This window comes from Cydia amplana, chromosome 16 (genome assembly GCF_948474715.1).
Source record: "Cydia amplana chromosome 16, ilCydAmpl1.1, whole genome shotgun sequence".
Classification (NCBI taxonomy): Eukaryota; Metazoa; Arthropoda; class Insecta; order Lepidoptera; family Tortricidae; genus Cydia; species Cydia amplana.
In genome coordinates this window covers 15,399,709-15,424,928 of record NC_086084.1, presented here as the reverse complement: position 1 = coordinate 15,424,928, position 25,220 = coordinate 15,399,709, and the positions used below count along the sequence as shown (strand labels likewise).

General features: G+C 36.1%; 1 protein-coding gene across 1 annotated transcript; it reads right to left on the bottom strand.

The window, feature by feature from the left end:
- Positions 1-1,683: 1,683 nt before the first annotated feature.
- On the bottom strand, positions 1,684-21,779 carry LOC134655102 (endocuticle structural glycoprotein SgAbd-3-like). The gene is made up of 5 exons (XM_063510563.1): positions 21,725-21,779; positions 18,253-18,400; positions 17,656-17,808; positions 9,442-9,648; positions 1,684-1,810 (listed from the first exon to the last, which is right to left on the bottom strand). Exons 1-5 carry the CDS (start codon positions 21,731-21,733, stop codon positions 1,758-1,760), a joined length of 570 nt encoding a protein of 189 aa, XP_063366633.1. The 5' UTR covers positions 21,734-21,779; the 3' UTR covers positions 1,684-1,757.
- Positions 21,780-25,220: the final 3,441 nt, after the last annotated feature.

The window sequence follows — 25,220 nt, the reverse complement described above, 5'->3', positions numbered from 1 at the left end:
ATTGTATTTTTATCAGATGAAAAAATAAGGGTTATTTTAAATGTCATAACATTAAGTTATATTAAGCCTTTATAAGCAGAGAGAATATTATATTTCCCACCTGATTTTGAACTTTATTTCAAGGTAACAAGGTTCAATATCGCATAATTAAAACCATGAAAATAAGACCCATAAAAATAAAATCCGATTTGCAAAATATTAACTGAAACCGATATGAAAAATTCACCCAAAAATTAACAATTAAATGTAAAAATATATTAATTACAATATCTATATCTATACCAACTTACCGTACATGAAACAACTCCAAATATACACACAAGAACAAAAATAAAATAAAGATTCACAGCCATATTCATTATTCAGACTCTCCCGTGCCGCGTCAAAAGCTCTACTAAGTTAAAGCTAGTAATACTATTCTTTAGAGTCTAGATTAAGAGGAAAGAGGACGGGCGCTCTTACAAACGTAGTCACCATTTTCCTCTCTGGATATTGACATTATGGGAAAATACATTCAATATATTTATATAAAATAAAAACCATACTATCCAATTAATTTTAATTGGATAGTATGGTTTTTATTTTTCTGTCATAGGTATGTACTGACTGTAGTTATAGAATTTTATTTTATTGCATGTTATTTTTAATTTTGTAAATATCTGTAATTCAAACACAATTTATATTGTAAATGAATGAATAAATAATAAAATAATAAATAAACATAATTAACTAATTAAACTACGTGAATAAATTAAAAATGGTTTAACTAGTAGTGGCTCTATATGAGCTGTACATACTCGCGAACCAAAATTATGATTTACTAGCCCGGCCCGGCTTTGCACGGGTTAACAAATTATACACAAACCTTCCTCAAGAACCACTCTATCGATAGGTGAAAACCGTATGAAAATCCGTTCAGTAGTTTTTGAGTTTATCGCGAACACACAAACAAACCGACGCGGCGGGGGACTTTGTTTTATGAGTTGTAGTGATAGTACCTACCTACCTTTTTTTGATAAATCCGTTAATGCAAGACAAAGATCATGACTTATTGTTTCAAATTACAACATTATATCATTATTAGTGACTTGTCTTAGCTGACTAGTCATAATCATGACGAATCTCTAAATATCAGTTTACGTGTATCATTAGAATTGCTCCTTTATTAATTGTATGGCAGATACAATAACGAATCGAAGGCTACACTTTGTTTTAATATTAACTTGGATCTACGATGGTATACATTTTATTAGTAATCAATGTACAGTCACCTGCAATAATATGTTACACAACGAAGGACGCGAAAATATCTGACACGATATTATTTGTAGCGCAATAAGATCGTGTCACATATTTTCGCGGCCTTCGAAGAGTAACATATTATTGCAGGTGACTGTACTTAACATAAAGCCACTTCTTAGAACCTTGTCATAACAACATTAGTAAGTCAGTATAAAAGGTTTTTCTTATTGCTATTGTTATTAAGTTACGAAGCGACCTAATTTCCGATTGTTTTTTTTTGTAGGTAACTAAATAAGAAATTAGAAGTAAAAAAGCAGGTGATATTTTAAGATATTTACATTTTTATTACAAAGTCAACATTAACGACTAAAGAACACATACTGGCCCTTAATTACAGTCAACAACAAAACTCATTATAAAATTACAAAAATGGTATAAAACTAATCAATATGCTTTTGTCTCTGACTGTATATTAACAAAGTGGTAGAATGGATAATTTAATGTATGTTTGTATGTTAGTATCCAGTTTTGTCGGCGTCGTAACTGCTCCTCTGGCTATCATATTGAGCTGAAAAAGAAAGGAAACGCCTTAATATTTTTTCATAGCAACGCTCAGAGGGTTTCGCTCTAGTAAATAAAAATACTAGGCGTTGGTTATATTCTAATGTCGCCGAGCGTGGGTGTAATGCAGCCAGATCATAGCCAGAGTGAATAACATCACGCAGAGCTCGGATTTTTCACGGCAAAACCAAGGACCGGAAAACCCCTCTTTACGCTTAATCCTATCCATTCGGTAACCCAATCAATTCGGTTACCGTATCATTCGGTAACCCTATCATACTGTTACCTGATTGTAACGGTAAGCTTATTGAAACGGTAACCTTAACCTTTAACCGAGTTAATCTCAAAACCCCATCGCGTTAGGGTTTTTGTTAGGGGTTTTTAACCGGTTTTTATTCAGTTATGGTAACCTTTATTATCGGTTGCTTATTGGTTTGCTACATTCGTATTTAGTGATGTGCCGTCAGTCAAATACCTACTAAAAGAAAAAGTTAATTTATTAATAGAACTAATAGTTTATTTTGTTATTTTTGTATTTTTTTTTAATTTTGCTTATTTTAATGTTTTTGTTTATTTTAATGTTTTTGTTGATTTTACTTATTTTGTCTATTTTTTTTATTTTGTTTATTTTACTTATTTCATTTATTTTATTTGTTATTTTATTAATTTTGTTAATTTTATTTATATAATTTATTTTGATTATTTTGATTATTTTATTTATTTTGTTTATTTTGTTTATTTTTTTATATATATTATATATATATTTTTTTTTTTTTTTTATTTTTTTTTTTTTTTTTATTATTTTTTTTTTTTATTTTTTTTTTTATTGTATTTATTTTATTTATTTTGTTTATTTTGTTTGTTTTGTTTGTTTTGTTTGTTTTGTTTGTTTTGTTTGTTTTGTTTGTTTTGTTTGTTTTATTTGTTTTGTTTGTTTTGTTTGTTTTGTTTTGTTTGTTTTGTTTGTTTTATTTGTTTTATTTGTTTTATTTTATTTTATTATGTTATTTTATTTATTTTATTTGTTTTATTTGTTTTATTTGTTTTATTTGTTTTATTTGTTTTATTTGTTTTATTTGTTTTATTTGTTTTATTTGTTTTATTTGTTTTACTTGTTTTACTTGTTTTATTTGTTTTATTTGTTTTATTTATTTTATTTATCTTATTTATTTTATTAGGATAAAGATCATTTATTTAACTTAAAAGGTAATAATAAAAAAACATTACAACTAACTATGAATTAAAAATTTAAAACCTAATCTAAAATTAAAATAAACCTACTTAAAAATTAAACTAATATGTACTTATAATATTATATAAAAACTAAAATGCAATACTAATAAAATAGATGCAAATAATATAATTTATTTTATTTGTTTTATTTATTTCATTTATATTATTTGTTTTATCTATTTTATTTGTTTTATTTATTTTAGAAACTTACAAAATTAAAAGTAGTAGTATGTAACTACAAAAGTTAAATTAATTCAGAATAACATTCTAATTGAATAAAACGTTATTTAGTATAATCCTACATCTGGAATAAATATTCCGTTTTGTCTTTTTCATTTAAAATAAAAGTGTCATGATTTATTCACTTTCATTTTATTCTAAAATAACGAGTGCAAGAATTATTCTTATTCAAATCGATTGGAATAAGAATGAAATTTCTGTTTTTATTCTTATTCTTATTCAAGTTATTTTTTGCCCAACTCTGCTCTAGATTACTCTACTCTCGTGTTCGTGTCGTGTTGTGACTATTAAACAAAATCTGCAAAATATCTTTCATGTATGAAGTCAATTATTTGCACTTCCTAGTACCTAATAACATGAAGATAATAAATATACCTACACAGGCGAAGCAACATGCGTATTTAAATCGAAACGCTGCGCTCCGCTGGCACGCGCTACAACGCAAGTGCACCGAATGTTTAAAGGTCGTGGTATTTTCTATTGTATTAGGATATTTAGGATTAAGCAGAATGCGGTGAGAGTCATAGTGACAACAATAAAGCCTTATTATTGTACTACACTACAGTATTGTTATCAGTGCTCTGCCGTGTCATGACTAATTGATGTAATTGTAGATACATGAGTTAGTGGTAACAAGGTTAAATGGCATTTATTTGGTCATATTATACGTCATATTATATGTAGTACAATGTATATAGATAGTAAAATGAATTTCACCCCTCTTTGCAATGGTCGGATTGATTTGAATTTTTTGAAGCCTTCGAAACGGTGATGATAATTTTATAATGAAGCTACATAGAAAGTAAACTGCGAAATTATAATTATGATGGTTCAATGTATATTTCTTTGCGTATTAAGTATGTATTTTGTTTATTATTCCTACCAGCCTTGAGGTCTTACGTATGCTATCTCTTTCACACCTACGGAAAGTGAATGAGATAGTAAATTACTGCAGGTAAGAAAAGAGTACTACGCTTATCACTATAATTAAATAGATTTGCAGAAAGTTGCAGGCGTGTTTCCACTTGAGACCGTCATTTATTACTCATTGGCAATAACAATAGGATTAAGTCGTGGCGTGGTGAATTCTTTGTCAGCATTTGCTAAACACGTACGGCAAGCGTTGTGTCAAACGATATTAATACCTGTTAATTTCCGTCTAAATAATAAATGCAAATTTTAAATATCAGAAGAGCTTTTAAAAACACCATAAGTCTTGGTAGTAACTCGGATACTGAAACCACATACTATAGTTCATTAGGGTTCCGTAGCCAAATGGCAAAAAACGGAACCCTTATAGATTCGTCATGTCTGTCTGTCTGTCCGTCTGTCCGTCTGTCCGTCTGTCCGTCCGTATGTCACAGCCACTTTTCTCCGAAACTATAAGAACTATACTGTTGAAACTTGGTAAGTAGATGTATTCTGTGAACCGCATTAAGATTTTCACACAAAAATAGAAAAAAAACAATAAATTTTTGGGGTTCCCCATACTTCGAACTGAAACTCAAAAATTTTTTTTTCATCAAACCCATACGTGTGGGGTATCTATGGATAGGTCTTCAAAAATGATATTGAGGTTTCTAATATCATTTTTTTCTAAACTGAATAGTTTGCGCGAGAGACACTTCCAAAGTGGTAAAATGTGTGTCCCCCCCCCCTGTAACTTCTAAAATAAGAGAATGATAAAACTAAAAAAAATATATGATGTACATTACCATGTAAACTTCCACCGAAAATTGGTTTGAACGAGATCTAGTAAGTAGTTTTTTTTTATACGTCATAAATCGCCTAAATACGGAACCCTTCATGGGCGAGTCCGACTCGCACTTGGCCGCTTTTTTTTTTTTTTAGCATTAGAAATAAGGTAAACAATCTTGATGTCTCTTTTAATTGAAAAGCACATTTTAAAAATAAGTTACGGTAAATATGTAACAATTATGAATCTAATACGATCTTTTATAGTCTTCTGCTTTCATAAGTAATAGTTATGGTTTTAAAAAAGTGTTTTTCAATTAAAAGACATGTCAAAATCGCTTACCTTCCTTCAAGTTCTTTCTAATGCTAAAAAAACGAACTATAAACATAATTCGAAAACAGAGAAAAATCATGAGTATTTTCCCCATTTGTTCCTGCCCAACGTGATCGCCGCGATACATGAGGCGGGGACATATGGGAATGATTTAAATGAAGCGCCTATTCCCATCTGTGCCCGGCGGAGAGAAATAGGAATACACCATATCGAGCCATTCCTTATTCTACCTTTAAAAACATCTTTTTTAGGGTTCCGTACCCAAAGGGTATAAACGGGACCCTATTACTAAGACTCCTCTGTCCGTCTGTCTGTCACCAGGCTGTATCTCATGAACCGTGATAGCTAGGCAGTTGAAATTTTCACAAATAATTAATTTCTGTTGCTGCTATTACAACAAATACTAAAAACAGCATATAATAAATATCTAAGGGGGGCTCCCATACAACAAACGTGATTTATTTGCTGGTTTTTGCGTAATGGTGCGGAACCCTTCCTGCGCGAGTCAGACTCGCACTTGGCCGGTTTTTTTATTTTTTACATTAATTTAGGCACAGTGAGCCGTTGAAGAGTTTCGCAATCCACCATCCGTTCAGAGCAGCTGAATTGTACCTGATGATTTAGTTATCACATTAAAATAAATACGGGTATCGTCCAATACCAAGACTATGCGGCAGTAAATTAAATTTGTAAGATTTTATTGCATAAAATCAGGTATAAATTAGTCAAGAAACATAATAGTTTCTTGTCTAATTTACTTCTATCTATACCTACGTAACGCCTATACGGCACGCAGACTACATGTTTAATCCAGGAATATTATTTAGAATATAAAATCATGATTATATTTATTTGATTAACAATGAGATTATTCTTATTCAATTTTTTCACATACGAATTATTTCCGATCAAAACTATTTGAATAATTTTGACGGGAATAAAATCAACATGATTTTATTCTTAGGAATTCTTATTTAAATAATGATTTTATTCTTGAATGCCCAACACTGCTTACTAAGTATGTATGTATCTATTTAATTTAATCAAAACTATTTCACCTACCAATGTTATAGATACCCAATGAATATGTATAATGAATTGGTATTAATGAAAGATTTGTAGTATTAAAATAAGTTTATAACTGCTATAGATATATATTTTCTGATCGCTGCATTAAGCGGTACAAGGTAAATTACGACTTAGCTCATACAACTCACCGCATCTGAAAACATTTTAAACTAAAGTCTATTTTTTATTCGGTAGACTAAAATGACATTTCATAGTATGAACATCATGTGTCATTTCATTTCATACTATGAAATGTCATTTTAGTCTACCGAATAAAAAAATAGACTTTAATTGCTTATTATAAAATAAGCTCATAATAACTAGTACATATGTCATTTGTTAACAATGGTAAAATATCTACCACAATCCGCTAGCGCATGTATCTTTATCACAAAGTGATTTTTTTTTTAAATCACTCAAGATAAATTATACCTAACCTAACTAGGTACCAGTAAAATTACTAGTTAGGTGAAAATTTTTCTTTAAATCAGTCTTTAATCTGTAGGTACCAAGTGTGAACCCGAAAATAAAAATAATAATCTAAGTGGCATAAAATATAACTAAATAATAGCAGATATTACTAGGATATGATGTTGTTTACTTGCAACGTTGCAACCCCTTTTCTAAAAATTTCTAAACTAGAATTGCTCCGAAATTAACAAAAACAATAGGAACACACAGGTATAAAGATAAACAAAGGAATGGCCGCGCTGCGGCTGACGCTCTAAAATAATACTGTAATCGCTCACTTATGTTTTCAATTTTAGCTTAAGGACTCAAAGTACAATATTGTTTGAATTGACAATAAGCGAAGTTACCGGCAAAAAACTTGTTTGTGCTGGAGGCTTCATAGACCGCCCATGCCAACCACGGTTATTCAATAATAAGTCGAATTTAAGTCTGCGTAAAGATTACAATCGTTTGAACTGGTTGAAAACCTTATTATGAGGTAACAGAATAGACTGGGTTTTTGTTTCGGTTACCGGTAACAGGGGTTAACTCGATCTGATACGGTTACCGAATCAAAGTGTTACCTTATCAGACGGTTACCGTTATGGTAGGGGTTTTTATAACCACTTCTAAAATAACCCTATAAAAAACCCCGGTTAAGGTAACCGGTTCCGGTCCCTGGGCAAAACAAAACACTATCGGAATCTAGCCAGTGATAGAAACATTATTTTATCGATATCGATAATTCAGTACTAGAAGAAAATACGTCACCAAATAAAATAAATATGTAATAAAAACATTTGTATGAAGTTATATATTAGAAACAGACGCAATTTCTTCTTCAAAATCTACGTCAGTACACACAGCAGCACATGGCATTTTATTTGTGTAATAGTGATAGGAGTAGATAATCATTAGCTTTTCAACATTCTCTGGGAGTAAACAGTTTCGTTTATCACAGTAGGGTTGAGGCGAAAAAAAATTTTTCCCCCACATCATGTGTATGGGAGGTACCCCAAAAAAACATTATTTTTAGATTTTATTGTACCACTTTTTCGGCGTGGAAAATATACATACTCATACCAAATTTCAGCGTTGTAGCCAGAGATGTGAAAAATACTTTATAAAAAGTATTTAAATACAAAATGCAAATACTTCCTTGATATACTATTTCAAATGCAAAATACAAAATAGTTTTTGAATTTATATTTAAAATACAAAATACGAAATAGGTATTTTCAAAATACTTTTTTTAAATACAAATACTTTGCGATAAAAAGTACCCTAAATAGTGAATACCTAGTCTGAATTAAAAAGTATTACTCGGAATTTCCGAGTTGAAAAGACTCTCTTTATTCTTTGAAAACAGCGTGTCAATCAGTCCTCTATCTAAAGTGCAATTTCTAGTTGTTTGCTCATATTAACCGGAAGGATGGATGATGGTTTTTAAAGGCCAATTTTTAAAAGCATTAATTTAGATATGTAATGTTTTACAGCTAGTATAGGTAATACCTCTCGTTAGTGTAATAAAAACGTCACATTTGTGTTTCACCGGCAGAAAAGTTTGTTCTCCTCTCGTGCCTTGAAACCCTCGCAACACTCAAGATTCTTCTTTTTTAACCACTGTGCTACTCTTGTGGTCATGTGCGACGTTACTAAACATATTCAACAGTTCCATGTTAAAAGAATGAGAGAGTTGTCAGGATAACCAGGATTGTAACATCAGAAGAGATTGTAACTCCTACATAAATTACCTACTATAAAGTATTTTGAAAATAGGTCCCAAAAACTATTTCAAATAAAATACAAAATAGTTTTCTTCAAAAGGTATTTAAATACAAAATAGAAAATAGGTATTTTGCATTTTGTATTTGCATTTGAAATACAAGTATTTCAAATAAGTCACATCTCTGGTTGTAGCACTAACGGTCACTGAGATTATCCGCGGACGGACGGACGGACGGACAGACATGGCGAAACTATAAGGGTTCCTAGTTGACTACGGAACCCCAAAAATGTATTGAGGCAATACCTGTCATATACTCTAGTAATACTCGATATCGATAAAATAATATTTCAAGCACTGGCTAGATTACGCTAGTGTTTTGTTTTGCCGTGAAAAATCCGAGCTCTGCATCAGTAACATCACATCATTTTGACAGTTATTTTTTTAAATTTCTGTTTGTCAGAAAAAGACAAAAATTAACAGACGGCTGTAAAAGGTTAAGTACTAAAAACAGATACTAAGTTTTATGAATAAGGGGGTTAAGGTTTACACATTCAGTGCCAGTGCCGTAGCCGATAATACGGGAAAAACTGTATGTAGCGAAAAGCGCCTACGGACAGTGAACCCGCCTAGCGGGTCGCTGGCAGTGAATGTGTTAATGTATACAACGGGCTTGTTACACTAAAGTTACAAGCGCGGCTATCTCTTGTAACGAGAGTCATACCTACGCTTATTTGTGGAACGAAAATCTTACCACCATTCCCAGCCGTGAGCTGCAAGCTCTTGAGAATCGCCTCCGGGATCGGCGGCGGGGTGGGGAGGTGGTCACCCTCGGCGTGGTACCCGAATACGTCTGTCTGTCATCGCCGACCAATGAAAGAGTTAAACTTACCACCATTCCCGGCCGTGAGCTGCAAGCTCTTGAGAATCGCCTCCGGGATCGGCGGCGGGGTGGGGAGGTGGTCACCCTCAGCATGGTACCCGTTCTCGTCGGCGGTGTACGTCACGGAGTACGTCTCTCCGTCGTCGCCGACGTACGAGTAGGAGCCGGAGACTTGGAGGGAGCCTTCTTCGGGCTTGGAGCCAGGGATGACGCGGCCTGGGGAAAAGGGGACTCATTTAGAGGATTTTTGATTCAAATCTTTCCTCTGCAGGATGGTGTAAGGAGTGTTTTGGGTTGTAAGGCTATTTTCAGTGCGCTATGGTGTACAGTCACCAGCAAAAATATATGACTGTGGGCAGCCGTGCAAAAATATCTGATGCTCCATTGGAGGCATAAGTATATGACGACACTACCTCGGTAAAAATATGTGATGCTTTGTGGCCGGCAAAAACATCGTTACTCTGTATCCGCATAAATATCGGATCGGATCGCTTAAGAGTGCTATTACATTTCGGGGATGAGCGAGTTTAGGTATTTTACGCGCTGCGGCAGGCCCCGCGATCTCAGGTCGCCGAACCCTTCCACCGCATTTTCCCTCGGTCGCACTACAATGATGGATTAAACATTCTTGATCCGATCGTGAAGCACATTGAAATCAATCATAACAACACTAACTGTACTTTAATATCAAAGTCCTAAAAATGTTATTTGGTACGAAAATACTAAATCCAGTGCAAATATACATACTTATGTAGGTCATTATTACTAGAAAGAAATTATACGTACTTACTTAGGTACTCGCTTATTTTCATTTTTCGTCATTGCATATGGTATAGGTTGTATAGTGAAACTATTTTAGCTATATAATAAAACCTTTAATTTGTATCTTAAGTTTAGAAACGAGCTGATACTAAGCATCTGATGATGAAGCCTGATGATGATGATGAAGGTGGTCACGGATACCAATCAACCATGTAGTAACATGATTAGGCTCGTTTGATTCGTCTCAACAAGATCTTTGGCACTAGGTGACACTCAGGGTCTGATAATGGAGCTGGAAGGTGGCCACTGGTACCAGTCAACTATGCAATTAAATCACTTCGTGTTTGAGCTCGTTTGATTCGTCTCAACAAGATCTTTGGCGCTAGGTGATACTCAGGGTCTGATGATGGAGCTGGAAGGTGGTCACCGGTACCATTCAACCATGCAACTAAACCACTTCGTGTTTGGGCTCGTTTCATTCATTTCAACAAGATCTTGGACACTAGGTGATATTCAGGGTCTGATGATGAAGCTGGAAGGTGGTCACCGGTACCAGTCAACCACGCAACTAAACCACTTCGTGTTTGAGCTCGTTTGATTCGTCTCAACAAGATCTTTGACACTAGGTGATACTCAGGGTCTGATGATGGAGCTGGAAGGTGGTCACCGGTACCAGTCAACCATGAAACTAAACCACTTCGTGTTTATGCTCGTTTGATTCGTCTCAACAAGATCTTGGACACTAGGTGATACTCAGGGTCTGATGATGGAGCTGAAAGGTGGTCACCGGTACCAGTCAACCATGCAACTAAACCACTTCGTGTCTGGGATGACAACCTTCCAGCTACACATCAGACCCTGTGAGTACTATGTTGTGTCAAAGATCTTGTTGAGACAAATCAAACGAGCCCAAACACGAAGTGGTCTAGTTGCATGATTGACTGGTACCAGTGACCACCTTCCAGCTCCATCATCAGACCCTCAGTATTATCTTGTGTCAAAGATCTCGTTGAGAGGAATCAAACGAGCCCAAACACGAAGTGGTTTAGTTGCATGGTTGACTGGTACTGGTGACCACCGTCCAGCTCCATCATCAGACCCTCAGTACTATCTTGTGTCAAAGATCTCGTTGAGAGGAATCAAACGAGCCCAAACACGAAGTGGTTTAGTTGCATGGTTGACTGGTACTGGTGACCACCGTCCAGCTCCATCATCAGACCCTCAGTACTATCTTGTGTCAAAGATCTTGTTGAGACGAATCAAACGAGCCCAAACACGAAGTGGTTTAGGTGCATGGTTGACTGGTACTGGTGACCACCGTCCAGCTCCATCATCAGACCCTCAGTACTATCTTGTGTCAAAGATCTTGTTGAGACGAATCAAACGAGCCCAAACACGAAGTGGTTTAGGTGCATGGTTGACTGGTACCGTTGACCACGTTCCAGCTTCATCGTCAGACCCTGAGTTCTATCTTGTGTCAAAGATCTCGTTGAGAGGAATAAAACGAGCCCAAACACGAAGTGGTTTAGTTGCGTGGTTGACTGGTACCGGTGCCAACCTTCCAGTTCCATCATCAGACCCTCAGTAATATCTTGTGTCAAAGATCTTGTTGAGACGAATCAAACGAGCCGAAACACGAAGTGGTTTAGTTGCATGGTTGACTGGTACCGTTGACCACCTTCCAGCTTCATCATCAGACCCTGAGTTCTATCTTGTGTCAAAGATCTCGTTGAGAGGAATCAAACGAGCCCAAACACGAAGTGGTTTAGTTGCGTGGTTGACTGGTACCGGTGACCACCTTCCAGCTCCATCATCAGACCCTGAGTCCTATCTTGTGTCAAAGATCTTGTTGAGACGAATCAAACGAGCCCAAACACGAAGTGGTTTAGTTGCGTGGTTGACTGGTACCGGTGACCACCTTCCAGCTCCATCATCAGACCCTGAGTCCTATCTTGTGTCAAAGATCTTGTTGAGACGAATCAAACGAGCCGAAACACGAAGTGGTTTAGTTGCATGGTTGATTGGTACCGGTGACCACCTCCCAGCTCCATCATCAGACCTATACAGGGTGGCGCATTTAGATCGGTCAGTATGGGAAAATCTGAAACTATAAGACATACGACGATCTCTTCTTAGGAACCATGTCATCGATTTTAGTAACAAGAAAAACTGCATTCATACATTTAAAATTTTTTTATGTAAAATGTATTGAAAAAAATGGTGGCCATTTCGAAAACATACTAAAATAAATTAAAGGATATGAAAACAATGCATTTTATTCATTTCAGACATCATGTTTCATAGTAACATTTACTGCTTAAGACCTACACAATCGATATCTAAATAGAAATAATTTTAGATTTTTTTTTTTCAAAACGTCCGGGTTCGATTCCCGAGCTGAGTACACATTTTTTTTAAATGTATGAATGCAGTTTTTCTTGTTACTAAAATCGATGACATGGTTCCTAAGAAGAGATCGTCGTATGTCTTATAGTTTCAGATTTTCCCATACTGACCGATCTGAATGCGCCACCCTGTATATTCTGATATTTCTGATTCTGACATGTCATCAAAAGCATTTGTATTCAGCCATTTTTAGGGTTCCGTAGCCAAATGGCAAAAAACGGAACCCTTATAGATTCGTCATGTCTGTCTGTCTGTCTGTCTGTCCGTTTGTCCGTCTGTCTGTCCGTCCGTATGTCACAGCCACTTTTCTCCGAAACTATAAGAACTATACTGTTGAAACTTGGTAAGTAGATGTATTCTGTGAACCGCATTAAGATTTTCACACAAAAATAGAAAAAAAAACAATAAATTTTTGGGGTTCCCCATACTTCGAACTGAAACTCAAAAAATTTTTTTCATCAAACCCATACGTGTGGGGTATCTATGGATAGGTCTTCAAAAATGATATTGAGGTTTCTAATATCATTTTTTTCTAAACTGAATAGTTTGCGCGAGAGACACTTCCAAAGTGGTAAAATGTGTCCCCCCCCCCCCCCCCCCTGTAACTTCTAAAATAAGAGAATGATAAAACTAAAAAAAATATATGATGTACATTACCATGTAAACTTCCACCGAAAATTGGTTTGAACGAGATCTAGTAAGTAGTTTTTTTTTTATACGTCTTAAATCGCCTAAATACGGAACCCTTCATGGGCGAGTCCGACTCGCACTTGGCCGCTTTTTTAATTTAGTACCTATAAAATATCAGATCATTTCAAATATCTTTAATGCTGTCCGGTAGTTACATACTATACTATAAAACCAAATACACAGTACTAGGATCAAAGTTTCTCAGTCGCCGTATACACGCACTGTCACGCACACAGTATAGCATTTTACACGGCGCCTGCCGCACACAATGATAAAAAACCTCGTCGTCGCCGTTGAAAACGTGCGGAGCGGACCGACACACGTCCTACCTCTACAAGCTCTGCCGCGGCACTGAGCTCACGACCGCGCGTCATCGGTAATATTAGAGTCGTTTTCAAAAAATTGCCAAAAAATTATAGTAGAATTTCATAAACACTAATGTATACCATCAGTATAAGCAAACGCTGTAGATTGCTTGAGTATGAAAATGACTTCGATATTAAGTAGAATTTCGTAGGAATTGACACTTGTTTCGGAGAGAAAATTGAGTTTGTTTTTCTTCGATTTTCTCTTTCTCAAAGGTATTTAGGAAAAATGTCAAAAGTAATTCCTAATGTACAGGGTATTAGTAATACAAAATAGCCAGCTTTACCAGAGTAAACTTCTCAACATTTACAAATACGAGCTCACAATTTAGTGCTTCACGTGGTTTTTCGGAAACAACCATCAGAAAAAAAATCATTACTAATTTAATAAGCCCTTTTTCCAATATTTAAAAAGTAATTCCTAAAGATAAGAAGACGCTTTTACCGTAACAAGTACTCATTGTTTCTAATAATGACCCTAAAGTACTGAATGTCATCGAGGAATATCATCAATTTTGCATTATTTTGACTTTTCTTGTTGGAGCGCTCTTAAAAATATTTGATTACTCATAAAAATCAAAATTATGTGATTACTCTCATCTGGCATAAATATTTCTCCAATGTGAATGCAAATACATCGGATGGCAGACGGACCGCCTATATATCTGACACGAAATTATGAAATATGTCATCAATCGGCAAAAACGAACCATACCTGGATAGCATAGAGCCTTACATTGTTTGAAGTGATTTGACAATTCACGAAAAGAGTGCAGACACGGATTTAGAGTTAATAAACTGGATAGAGTACATTGACCAAAAAGTGTGTCCACATGAGAAGTCAAACTAGAGCCCTGCATCTCGTTCTAATTAGGGTGACCATAAGACATCTGTATGTGGGATATTAGGATAACATGGAATATATCAGTAGGGTGTGTCATTTTCTAAATAAAGTGAAATTTTAAGTGGTCAGGTTTTTTTTTCATTTGTAGTCGGCCTCTTTCGCACTCACTCATGGTATGTTCATAAAGGTAGGCTACCCTTTTGTCCACTTCAGTTTTTTTTAAGTATAAGCGTCATTGAAGATCTGTTTAGCAAATATGACGTTTTTTTTAAAGTTGGTGCCTTTTTTCTATTGACGGAAATGTGTAAACCTATAAAGAATCGATGACATATATAAACAGTTTAACACACCTAACAAAATATTATGTATAAATGAGAGTCTGTAATGTTTAAGGAGTTAAGCACTTTGGTTTTAAATTTTGGCAATTGAAGGGATGTTTACAAAAACAACATACCTGACTACACTGGTTGACACCTGAAACGATTAACAATGTATGTTCTTAAAAAAGTGTCAACCGGTCTAAGCAGTTATGTTGTTTTTGTAAACATCCCTTCAATTGTTCTACACTACAACAAATCTTAAATTAAACATGCCGTATTAAAGACATAAGGTACCTATTATGTTAAACTTACTTTTACATTACCTACGTTAATAATAACTAATAAGAATTCTGTGAGACCGATTCAAAACGTGCCGACATCATAGTCACCCTAATGAGTTTGACAATGTTGTCTTGTATTTTTATAGTAAAATGTAATAATTGTGGCTTTCTTGTGAAACAATATTCCACAATTAGCAATTATTTCACTCCAACAACCTTTAACACAACATTTCTTCACAATTTTTAAGAAATTTCGCATTTACGTGTTTTGAAGAAATGTCATCAAGTTGGGGATACCAATTAATATTTAAAGTTACTACAACTTCTACCATGCTAAAATTTAGTTTTTTTTTGCTGTGTATGCGCTTGGTTTAATCAGTTAATAATATTGGCATCATAATTATTTACAAATTACTTAAAAGATATCAGAACTGTAGTCTGAATATAGCACTAAAATTGTATAAGAAGGTAATTAAATTCAGTAGTTTATTGATATAATTTCTACCATAATGGTATCTTTTTAACATTGGCAACATGTGCGAGTGAGACACAGGGCTCGGGTTTTTCTATCTCAAGTGGACCGTTTTCTCTAGTCTGGTACGAACAACTTTCTGTCTCGGTGATAAGGTTCAAATTAGTATGGCAAAAAAAGTGACAACTCGCTCCAGTTTAAAAAATATAACTTCATGAGTGCAGACTTGTCATTGCATATGTCTGTCTCACATATTTTATTTGTAATTTTAAATTGTGACATAATTCAGGTAGACTTTTAATAGACAATGTGTAATAAACCTCCTTCTTACATAAAAAAGAATGATGAAGAGGTCAACCTCTGAGACTGACAAGGACAAACAATAATAGCGCTTTCGCTGCTACTCCTACTGAAAGATACATAAGGCTATCCCGTTTTGTCATTTCCCCCACCCCTCATGCCAGATCCAGTTATATACTAGATTCATGATTGCAATACGTTAGAATTCAAAATTATATCCAGTTTATTCCGTCAAATCGATGATAGAATATAATGTGAGACAGACATATACAATGACAAGTCGGCACTCTTTTCGTGAATTGTCAAATCACTTTATACAATATACGGCTCTACGTTACTTTCTTACGGTTCGTTTTTAAAGGTCGATAACATATTTGTGATTTTCCAACGTGACAGATAAATAGGCGGTCTGTCGTCCATCCGATGTATTTGCTTTTACAGTGGAGAGATATTTATTCCAGATGAGAGTAATCACCAATGATCGGAATAGGTAGTGCCATTTGGGGTGAATGACCTCAAACATTGTACTTAACGTGGATAAGACTCGGGATTTCAAAAATATTTCTTGGCATGTCTTTAATAGGCCTCATGCATGAAGTTTATATTTAAACGAAATATTTTTTATTACGATGTTTGTTACCGTTATATCATGTTACAAATGCATTTACGTTATTAAATTATCATTTAATTGCCTAAAATAATAAATAAAAAGTACAAAACTTTGCCCGCGTGAAGCTAGTGAGCGAAACGCAACGCCATTGGTCGAAACGTCACGTGACGTCACTCGTTTCAACAAATTGTTAAGACCAACCAAGAGTGAAAGGGATGGCATTATTATCTGAGTAGCAAACGGCATACGTCAGTTGCATGCAAAAGAGCCGCGTGACGTCATCACGCGCGTCGAATTCACGCCAAAAATTATGAGCATTTCAACCGCTCAAAAATGTTCAACATTTTAAATATTGTTTAATAAAATAATGGGAAGGTTTATAAAAGTATTTTAATTTTTTCCGGTGTTAAAACGATTTAAATAATTATAAAAAAAACATGCATCAAGCTAATTGAAGTAGGTAATATGAAATCCCGGGGTGAAAAGGTATATCCATACTAAACTTACGCACCGAAGTCCCGTGAAATGGCACTACCAATTCCGATCACTGGTAATCACATAATTTTGAATTTTATGAATAATCAAATATTTTTAAGCGACTCGATCCGATATTTATGCGGATACGGACTAACGATATTTTTGCTGGTCACAAAGGATCACATATTTTTACCGAGGTAGTGTCGTCATATACTTATGCCTCCAATGGAGCATCAGATATTTTTGCACGGCTGCCCATAGTCATTTATTTATGCTGGTGACTGTACCTACTCAAATAGCTGTCCAGCCGGCCTAGCTAAGGTGGCAATCGCTATCGCCACGACAACGAAACGTATTGTGTCTCTCTCTCTTCCATATAAGTGCGACAGTGACAGAGCTGCGTAAGCGATTGACATGTTGGCTACGCGGCTTGTTCGAAGATTCGCGAAGAAGAACTACGGTACCTAATTGTCTGTGTGTTACAACCATTCTTTTGATTCTTTTCACATTAATGAAGCTCTCAAAGCCAAGTGGCTTTTACACATCTATCACATCTATGGTGTTGGCCTATTGACGCAGCAATTATTATTATCAGCCTACTTACTTGAATATAGGATGTTTTGAATATTCCCTCAGATATTGGCGTTCCATTGTATCTAACGGCTACCCACAGAAACGAATGGTAAATTAACCAACCTTCCTGCTGAGCCTTGGTGCCGTCGCTGGTCTCATAAGCATAGCGGAAGCCCTCTTCGTTGATCTCGTTGTCGAACCTCAGGATCTCAGCCTGGCTGCTGGCTGAGGCGCCGGCTGAGGCACTGGAGTAGCTTTGAGATTGGGCGTTGGAACCTGGAAGAAAGAAGAAAAATTAATATATTTTGACAGTTATAATAAATACGTTGTCGAAACGAGGGTTGAAGGTTAGAAATGTAAAGATAAAGATAAAAGATTTATATTCGTGACTATCACAAAACATGTACGGATATGTACAAACAACAACAACAGCAAGAAAAGAAGAAATCAATAAGTGTGCATCACAAAATGGACCCAACTCAGCATAATGCTAGCTATAAAGCCAGCGCTGATCGTCCGTAGGGCCCAAGGGCCCAATCAGCCGTAGTACAGTCAGCAGCAATAGTTGCAAAGCGAGCGAAGTGTTCAAAATGATCTTGACGCAACTTTATTGCTAAGAGAATAAGAGCGCGTCAATGTAATTTTGAACACCTCGCCCGCTTAGCAACGTCTGCTGCTGACTGTGCGGTGAATCTAGCAAGGACCAACATCAACACTTACCTCCTTGGCTCTGTTGTGCTCCCTGGGAGCCTCCCTTAGGGGTCTGCAGGCCTGCGCCGGGGCCGCCTGAAGACCTGGCGTTGGGAGGCAAGTAGACATTATCCAGACGCGCCGCGGAGGCCACGGAAGCCAGAGCAAGGACGATGAACTGGAAATAAAAAACATATTGGATCAGTTAGGAATCCATGATTCCACGAATATTCCCATCATACCCTAGCTACCATATTCGCTGAGATGAATTATTGTTATGATAGAACTATTCGTCGCAGTCAAGTTATAAAGAGCTGCGTCACCGCGGCTTATTTCAAAGGTTTGGTAGTAATAGTAGTAAAACACTTTATTGTATTATGTGATGATGATGATGATGATGATGATGATCCTTCCGGCCGATTTGGCCATGGAGACCGCTACGACTCTAGTTTGCTTATGTGTTAAAATTGTTAAATATCAAACGGTGTCAACGCCATCTTCCCGAGTATAGGCCAAAGGTGTGGCGCCATCTACTCGAGAATAACTTTTTGTTGATTTCCGAGGCACGTTTCTTCCTTAGACTGTACTTATCTTATACGGAGATTATATATCTTTGAAGATACTATAAAAAGCTGCACGCGCAAAATTGGCCAATCAAAAGTCAAGTGATGAATGATAAGAACATACATGTTTATTTGGCTAATCCATTGCTTAATAAGTAAATGCTTGATTGATGAGTGACAGCAAGTGGTTTATGGTCCCTTTCATGTTTAATTAAAAGGTGGTATTTCTGATTACGAATATTGAATAATCGAGATCGTAGGTCAGCTTTATCGAAACTTATAAACGGGTCATTTGAATACGAATATAGTAGGTAGGTAGGTAGGTATGGTAGGTAGGTAGGTAGGTTTTTTTGTTAAAATTTCTTTGTAGTTTTACATTACATAGGTACATGTACGTATAATTATTGGTGCAATAAATAATATTTACTTACTTACTTACAGTCACCTGCAATAATACGGTACTCTTCGAAGGCTGCAAAAATATGGGACACGCTCTTATGGCTCTACAAATAAATGTCAGTTCTCAGTTCGTGTCAGATATTTTTGCGGCCTTCGTTGTGTTACATATTATTGGAGGTGACTGTAGAGTCCATTTTTTTTATAAGTCAAAGAATTTAATTTCCGAACCATTTCGTACCTTGTCACATTGACAATCAATATGAAAGTCGCTAGGGACCTCATACTATCACTGTGACAAGGTACAAAGTACAAAGTCGTTAGGAAATTGAATAGGGATGATGACACATGTTGAATTTTATAACAAAATCTAGTAAAATAGATAGCAAACGAGCAATTTATCACAATAATGTGGATATTAAAATAAAATATTGAAAAATTACAAAAATACAGGACCTGAAAGTTTCAAATTTTTTTTTTTTAACTTCCAAAAACGATAAAAGTAAGGTTACCATACCATTCCTTACATTTAATCCAAAAAAATATTGTATGGCAACTATATACATAAACGCAATATTTCACCAACAAAAACGCAATTTTCTTGTTTTGTCCATACATGGTCCATACTACAAGATGGGCTCCCAGAGACCTTGACGTCACGTTCCCTTGCCGTTTTGTATAGGGCGTTTCGCGAGTGAAGTGCGACTGTCGGCCTTTGACTACAATTTCTGACTTTTCTGTTACTTTAATGCAATGGGTCCCATATAGACATTTGATCCTAAAAACAAACCCGATCGATTGATACCATAAATGAAAATTAGTCATGTAGCCTATTCTTTGACTTTAGAAGATGTTTTAATCCATTTCGGGGTCTTTAATCATGGACCCACGAAAACTACATAAATATTAAACTTTGATACACATGTGATCACAATGTGTGGCAATATGTATGAAATTAGCATACTGCATACTGCAACAATCGGCGTTCCTTATTAATTACCTATTCTGTTTTGTACTAAAATATAAAGAACTATTTTACAGATATTACGAATTATTATAATAACCAATAGCTTGTTAAATTGTATGCTCAATATGCATAATATTGCTATGAAAATTCCACATTAAGATGATCTTATTATCTAAAGTACCTACTTAATTATACATGAACAAGCTCAGACACAAAGAAAACCAGATGACAAAATAAATGAAGGTAAAAGGACAGGATCTCAGAGCTTAGTACTGTTGCAATAGTTTCCCTTTTACCTGCCCTTGCCTGCTGCCCCATAAAATGCACTGAACTCAAGTTCGACTGTTCCCTCTCTCATGTCGCTCGAAAGGTCATGTGAACCTGCGCTACGGTCTAGATTTAGACCTAGAAAATTGGAATCTCATTGTGGTTACTAATGTTGCTTATCATTTTTAGGGTTCCGTACCCAAAGGGTAAAAACGGGACCCTATTACTAAGACACCGCTGTCCGTCCGTCCGTCCGTGCGTCCGTCCGTCCGTCTGTCATCAGGCTGTATCTCACGAACCGTGATAGTTGAAATTTTCACAGATGATGTGTTTCTGTTGCCGCTATAACAACAAATACTAAAAACAGAATAAAATAAAGATTTAAGTAAGTGGGGCTCCCATACAACAAACGTGATTTTTGACCGAAGTTAAGCAACGTCGGGCGGGGTCAGTACTTGGATGGGTGACCGTATTTTTGCTTGTTTTGCTCTATTTTTTGTTGATGGTGCGGAACCCTCCGTGCGCGAGTCCGACTCGCACTTGGCCGGTTTTTATACCAACTTATTAAAGTTTCTTAAAGTAATTTATTATTAACATTTTAATTTTCTTGGTAAGTATATCGAGGGTTGGGTGGTCAAACCCGATAAGTCGAGTAAATATAGGTAGGTACCTAAGTATCTAGTTGTTAATTAAGTTTTTGTTCACTTCTACCACTTACTGCATCGCCTACTCTCATTACTTGTTTTTTTTTGCCTCCACTACCCTAAGGTTGTCCGGAAGAGATCTCTCTTTAGCGATAAAAGCGCCTATTGTCTACCATAGTTTAATTTAAAGCACCGGTAGTATGGCCAAGTCATTATATGTATTACAAATTAAAGATATCTTATTGATACGGTTTTAACACCCCCTGGCACTGATTAAAATAACCGACTTGGTTTCACATTACATCTCAAAACTTTTTTGTAGTAATATAGCGTTGCGAGACTTGCACCTTTTTACATGTAAGTAATGTTTTTGGTGGGATTTGTATGTCATGTTTCTTTTTGGTAAGCATAAAGAATAATGTGTATTGTATTGTTGTAGTAATCAACATCATACATTTAGTTAGACAAAGGTCTGAAACTAAAAGTTGTTGACACGCAAATCGTTAGCACTTGTTACAAACGTCAACCAAAATATTATTTACACATACAGAAACTATGCGCTAGCAACTAAATCGTGACACAATTATTTCCCAATCCCAGCACTTCACAGACGCACTGAAAACACAAAGGACTAATCTTAACACAAAACAACATAAATTACTAACGTATTTCATGGTGATGTGATCACGAAGGTAGATGGCACAAAAATGTGCCTACACTTAAGATACTAAGCATATTTATACCATCTTCAGTTCAATATCCCAATGATATAGGATCGCATTACAGTTACTTTACAAAACTCGTATCTTTACAACAAATTTGTAGCAAAAAGAGCTCTATAACATTTAGAAAAGAGCTTAGATTCTTATGTAACGGCAAGCGCAATATGAGGTTAATTTAATGTGAAGTTGAAATCGTACGTTCTTTCCTTAGTCCCTTTTACTAGCAAGGTCTTTATAGCTGCTGATATAAAGGCGATATTCGCGTGTTACCCATAGTTATTAATGGGAGTGTAATTATTTCATATTATTTTTAATTGGATGTGTATTTTAAATACGTTAATGGATGCTAATTTGTTGCAACTGAACTTTAGGCGTCCCTCGATGCTCTGTACTTATCACGAACATTGATCAATCAATGTCGACGCAATTATGTTAAAATGCTTCGGAAGCTGCTGTATAAGAAGTTGTGAATCTAATAGGAATTTATATTAAGGTGTAAGTACAAGCCGCCATATATGGTAGGTATCCTTTATCTTTTTGGTACCTTGTTGTACATTTTGCTGCATTCGTCACCCTCTTTTCACTTTCTCCTCTCATCTACTCAAAGGTTAACTGGAAGAGATCCCTCATAGGGATAAGTTCGCCTTTGTACTTTTCACTACTTGTATGTGATTTTTAATGTCTTTTTGTACAATAAAGAGTTTACTACTACTACTACTACTACTAAAGTACTAGCGACCCGCCCCGGCTTCGCACGGGTTAACAAATTATACATACACCTTCCTCTTGACTCACTCTATCTATTAAAAAAAACCGCATCAAAATCCGTTGCGTACTTTTAAAGATCTAAGCATACATAGGGACAGACAGCGGGAAGCGACTTTGTTTTATACTATGTAGTGATATGCTTCTACCTATATTATTTTCATCAAAATGTACCTACCTCAAACGAATCTTAAACTGAACCCCTAGTGTAAATTTCATTCGATAGCGTGACGTTGCACGTTGCGTTACGTCTATTCTGATCTGCCGACTCACGCTAAAACGGTCCGGGTCCGGGCCTAGGCATCCGATACTTTGTTTTCTTTGACCATATGCCATGCTTTCATAGAGTACTCAATCGAATAATCGTCCGGAATAAATGTTTTTTTAATACTGAACTGTCAAACGCCTCAGCCCGCATCCGGACCGTTCTAGCGTGTGAGTCATCCTTAAATCACGCATTACCTAATCCAAGGTTAGAATAACTTGTTTTAAAAAGCTTTTTTAACTGTTTTAAAGGAACATTTCAACTAAGTAAATCCTTAGGTAAGTACCTACTTTATCGGCCACACAGAACCTTTTATAGACCCTATCAATAAAACATTAAGTGTCCTCGTTCATCTTCAGTTTGCCTTAATGAGACTGGGTCAACACACGGGTAGGTAATATATTAGTTTTACAAACTAACTTATACCTACAATTTAAGAATGACTCACGCTAGACCGGGCCGTGCCCGGGCCGATGCGTCCGTCATGTCATTTTCTATGGCGGCTGATCGGTGATCACGTGATGCTTCCATAGAAAACGAAGCGCCGGAAGCTACGGCCCGGCCCCGGTCTGGTCTAGCGTGAGTCATCCTCTATCACACTTAAGAAAAACGCAAACTAAAGTTGACTCCAAAATCAGGCGAACTAAATTGACAAGTCAATGTACACTACTTTCACATTATGCGAGAATTGAGGATGACTCACGCTAGAACGGTCTGGACTCGGGCCGAGGCGTTTGACACTTCAGTTTTCTATGAGACCATGGCGTGATCACCAAAACGAAGTGTCGGTAGGGCGTTTTTTTTTGTTGTCCCCTACACTTTATTTTTTTTAGATTTGGGATTTTTTATGTTATTTCTACTCAGAATCACGAGCTCTTACTATCCTAATAGGAGAAAAAAAGTGTCCTAAGGTTTTTATTTCCATTCCGTCACCATTTCTCATAGACTTTGTATGGCGGTCGCGGAATGGAAAGATCGAAAAATGTATGGAAATTTTGGGACACTTTTTAGGGTTCCGTAGCCAAATGGCAAAAAACGGAACCCTTATAGATTCGTCATGTCTGTCTGTCTGTCTGTCCGTCTGTCTGTCCGTCCGTATGTCACAGCCACTTTTCTCCGAAACTATGAGAACTATACTGTTGAAACTTGGTAAATAGATGTATTCTGTGAACCGCATTAAGATTTTCAGACAAAAATAGAAAAAAAACAATAAATTTTTGGGGTTCCCCATACTTCGAACTGAAACTCAAAAATTTTTTTTTCATCAATCCCATCCGTGTGGGGTATCTATGGATAGGTCTTCAAAAATGATATTGAGGTTTCTAATATCATTTTTTTCTAAACTAAAAATAGTTTGCGCGAGAGACACTTCCAAAGTGGTAAAATGTGTGTCCCCCCCCCTGTAACTTCTAAAATAAGAGAATGATAAAACTAAAAAAAATATATGATGTACATTACCATGTAAACTTCCACCGAAAATTGGTTTGAACGAGATCTAGTAAGTAGTTTTTTTTTAATACGTCATAAATCGCCTAAATAGGTACGGAACCCTTCATGGGCGAGTCCGACTCGCACTTGGCCGCTTTTTTTCTCCTATTAGGATAGAAAGAGCTCGTGATTCTGAGTAGCAATAACATAAAAAATCCCAAATTTGAAAAAAAAAGTGTAGGGGTCAACAAAAAAAAAACGCCCGGTAGCCTCGGCTCGGACCGTTTTAGCGTGAGTCGACAGATATTTAGTTATGTTACTTCGAAAATATGAAAACTGAAAAAATCTGCTTTGGAAGGCGTTCGTGGTTTATACTTCATATATTTAGTAGGTACAGTCAACGAATTTTAATTTCCGACCCATTTCGTACCTTGTCACAGTGACAATCAAATATCAATACGACAGTCGCTAGAGAGTTCGAGACCTCATAAGTCATACATTGTCACTGTAGGTACAGTCGCCATCAGGTATATCGGGGCGGCAAAAGTATTCACCAGGGATGTTGCGAATATCCGCATCCGCATCCGCAACCGCGGAACTTCCGCATTATTTTCAACATCCGCATCTGCATCCGCATCCGCACAATATCAATGCGGAGTTTAATGCGGATGCGGATGTGGAACAGGTCGGTACAGGAACGTCTTAACATCGGCGTAAGTGCTAGACTGCTAGGTAATTTAGCCATTAGCCAAAAAAACCTATTAGTAATGAGCAGTCAAGCGTGAATGGGACTTAATGTACGGAACCCTTGGAACGCGAGTCCGACTCGCACTTGGCCAGTTTTTTGAATTTTTTTTTTACTAAACTGTAATATTTGACGTTTTTTATGTACCTATCCTGACATCCGCATCCGAATCTGCGGATGTGAGCGTTTAAAAATCCGCATCCGCATCCGCATCCGCGGATGTCTAAAAATCGGCA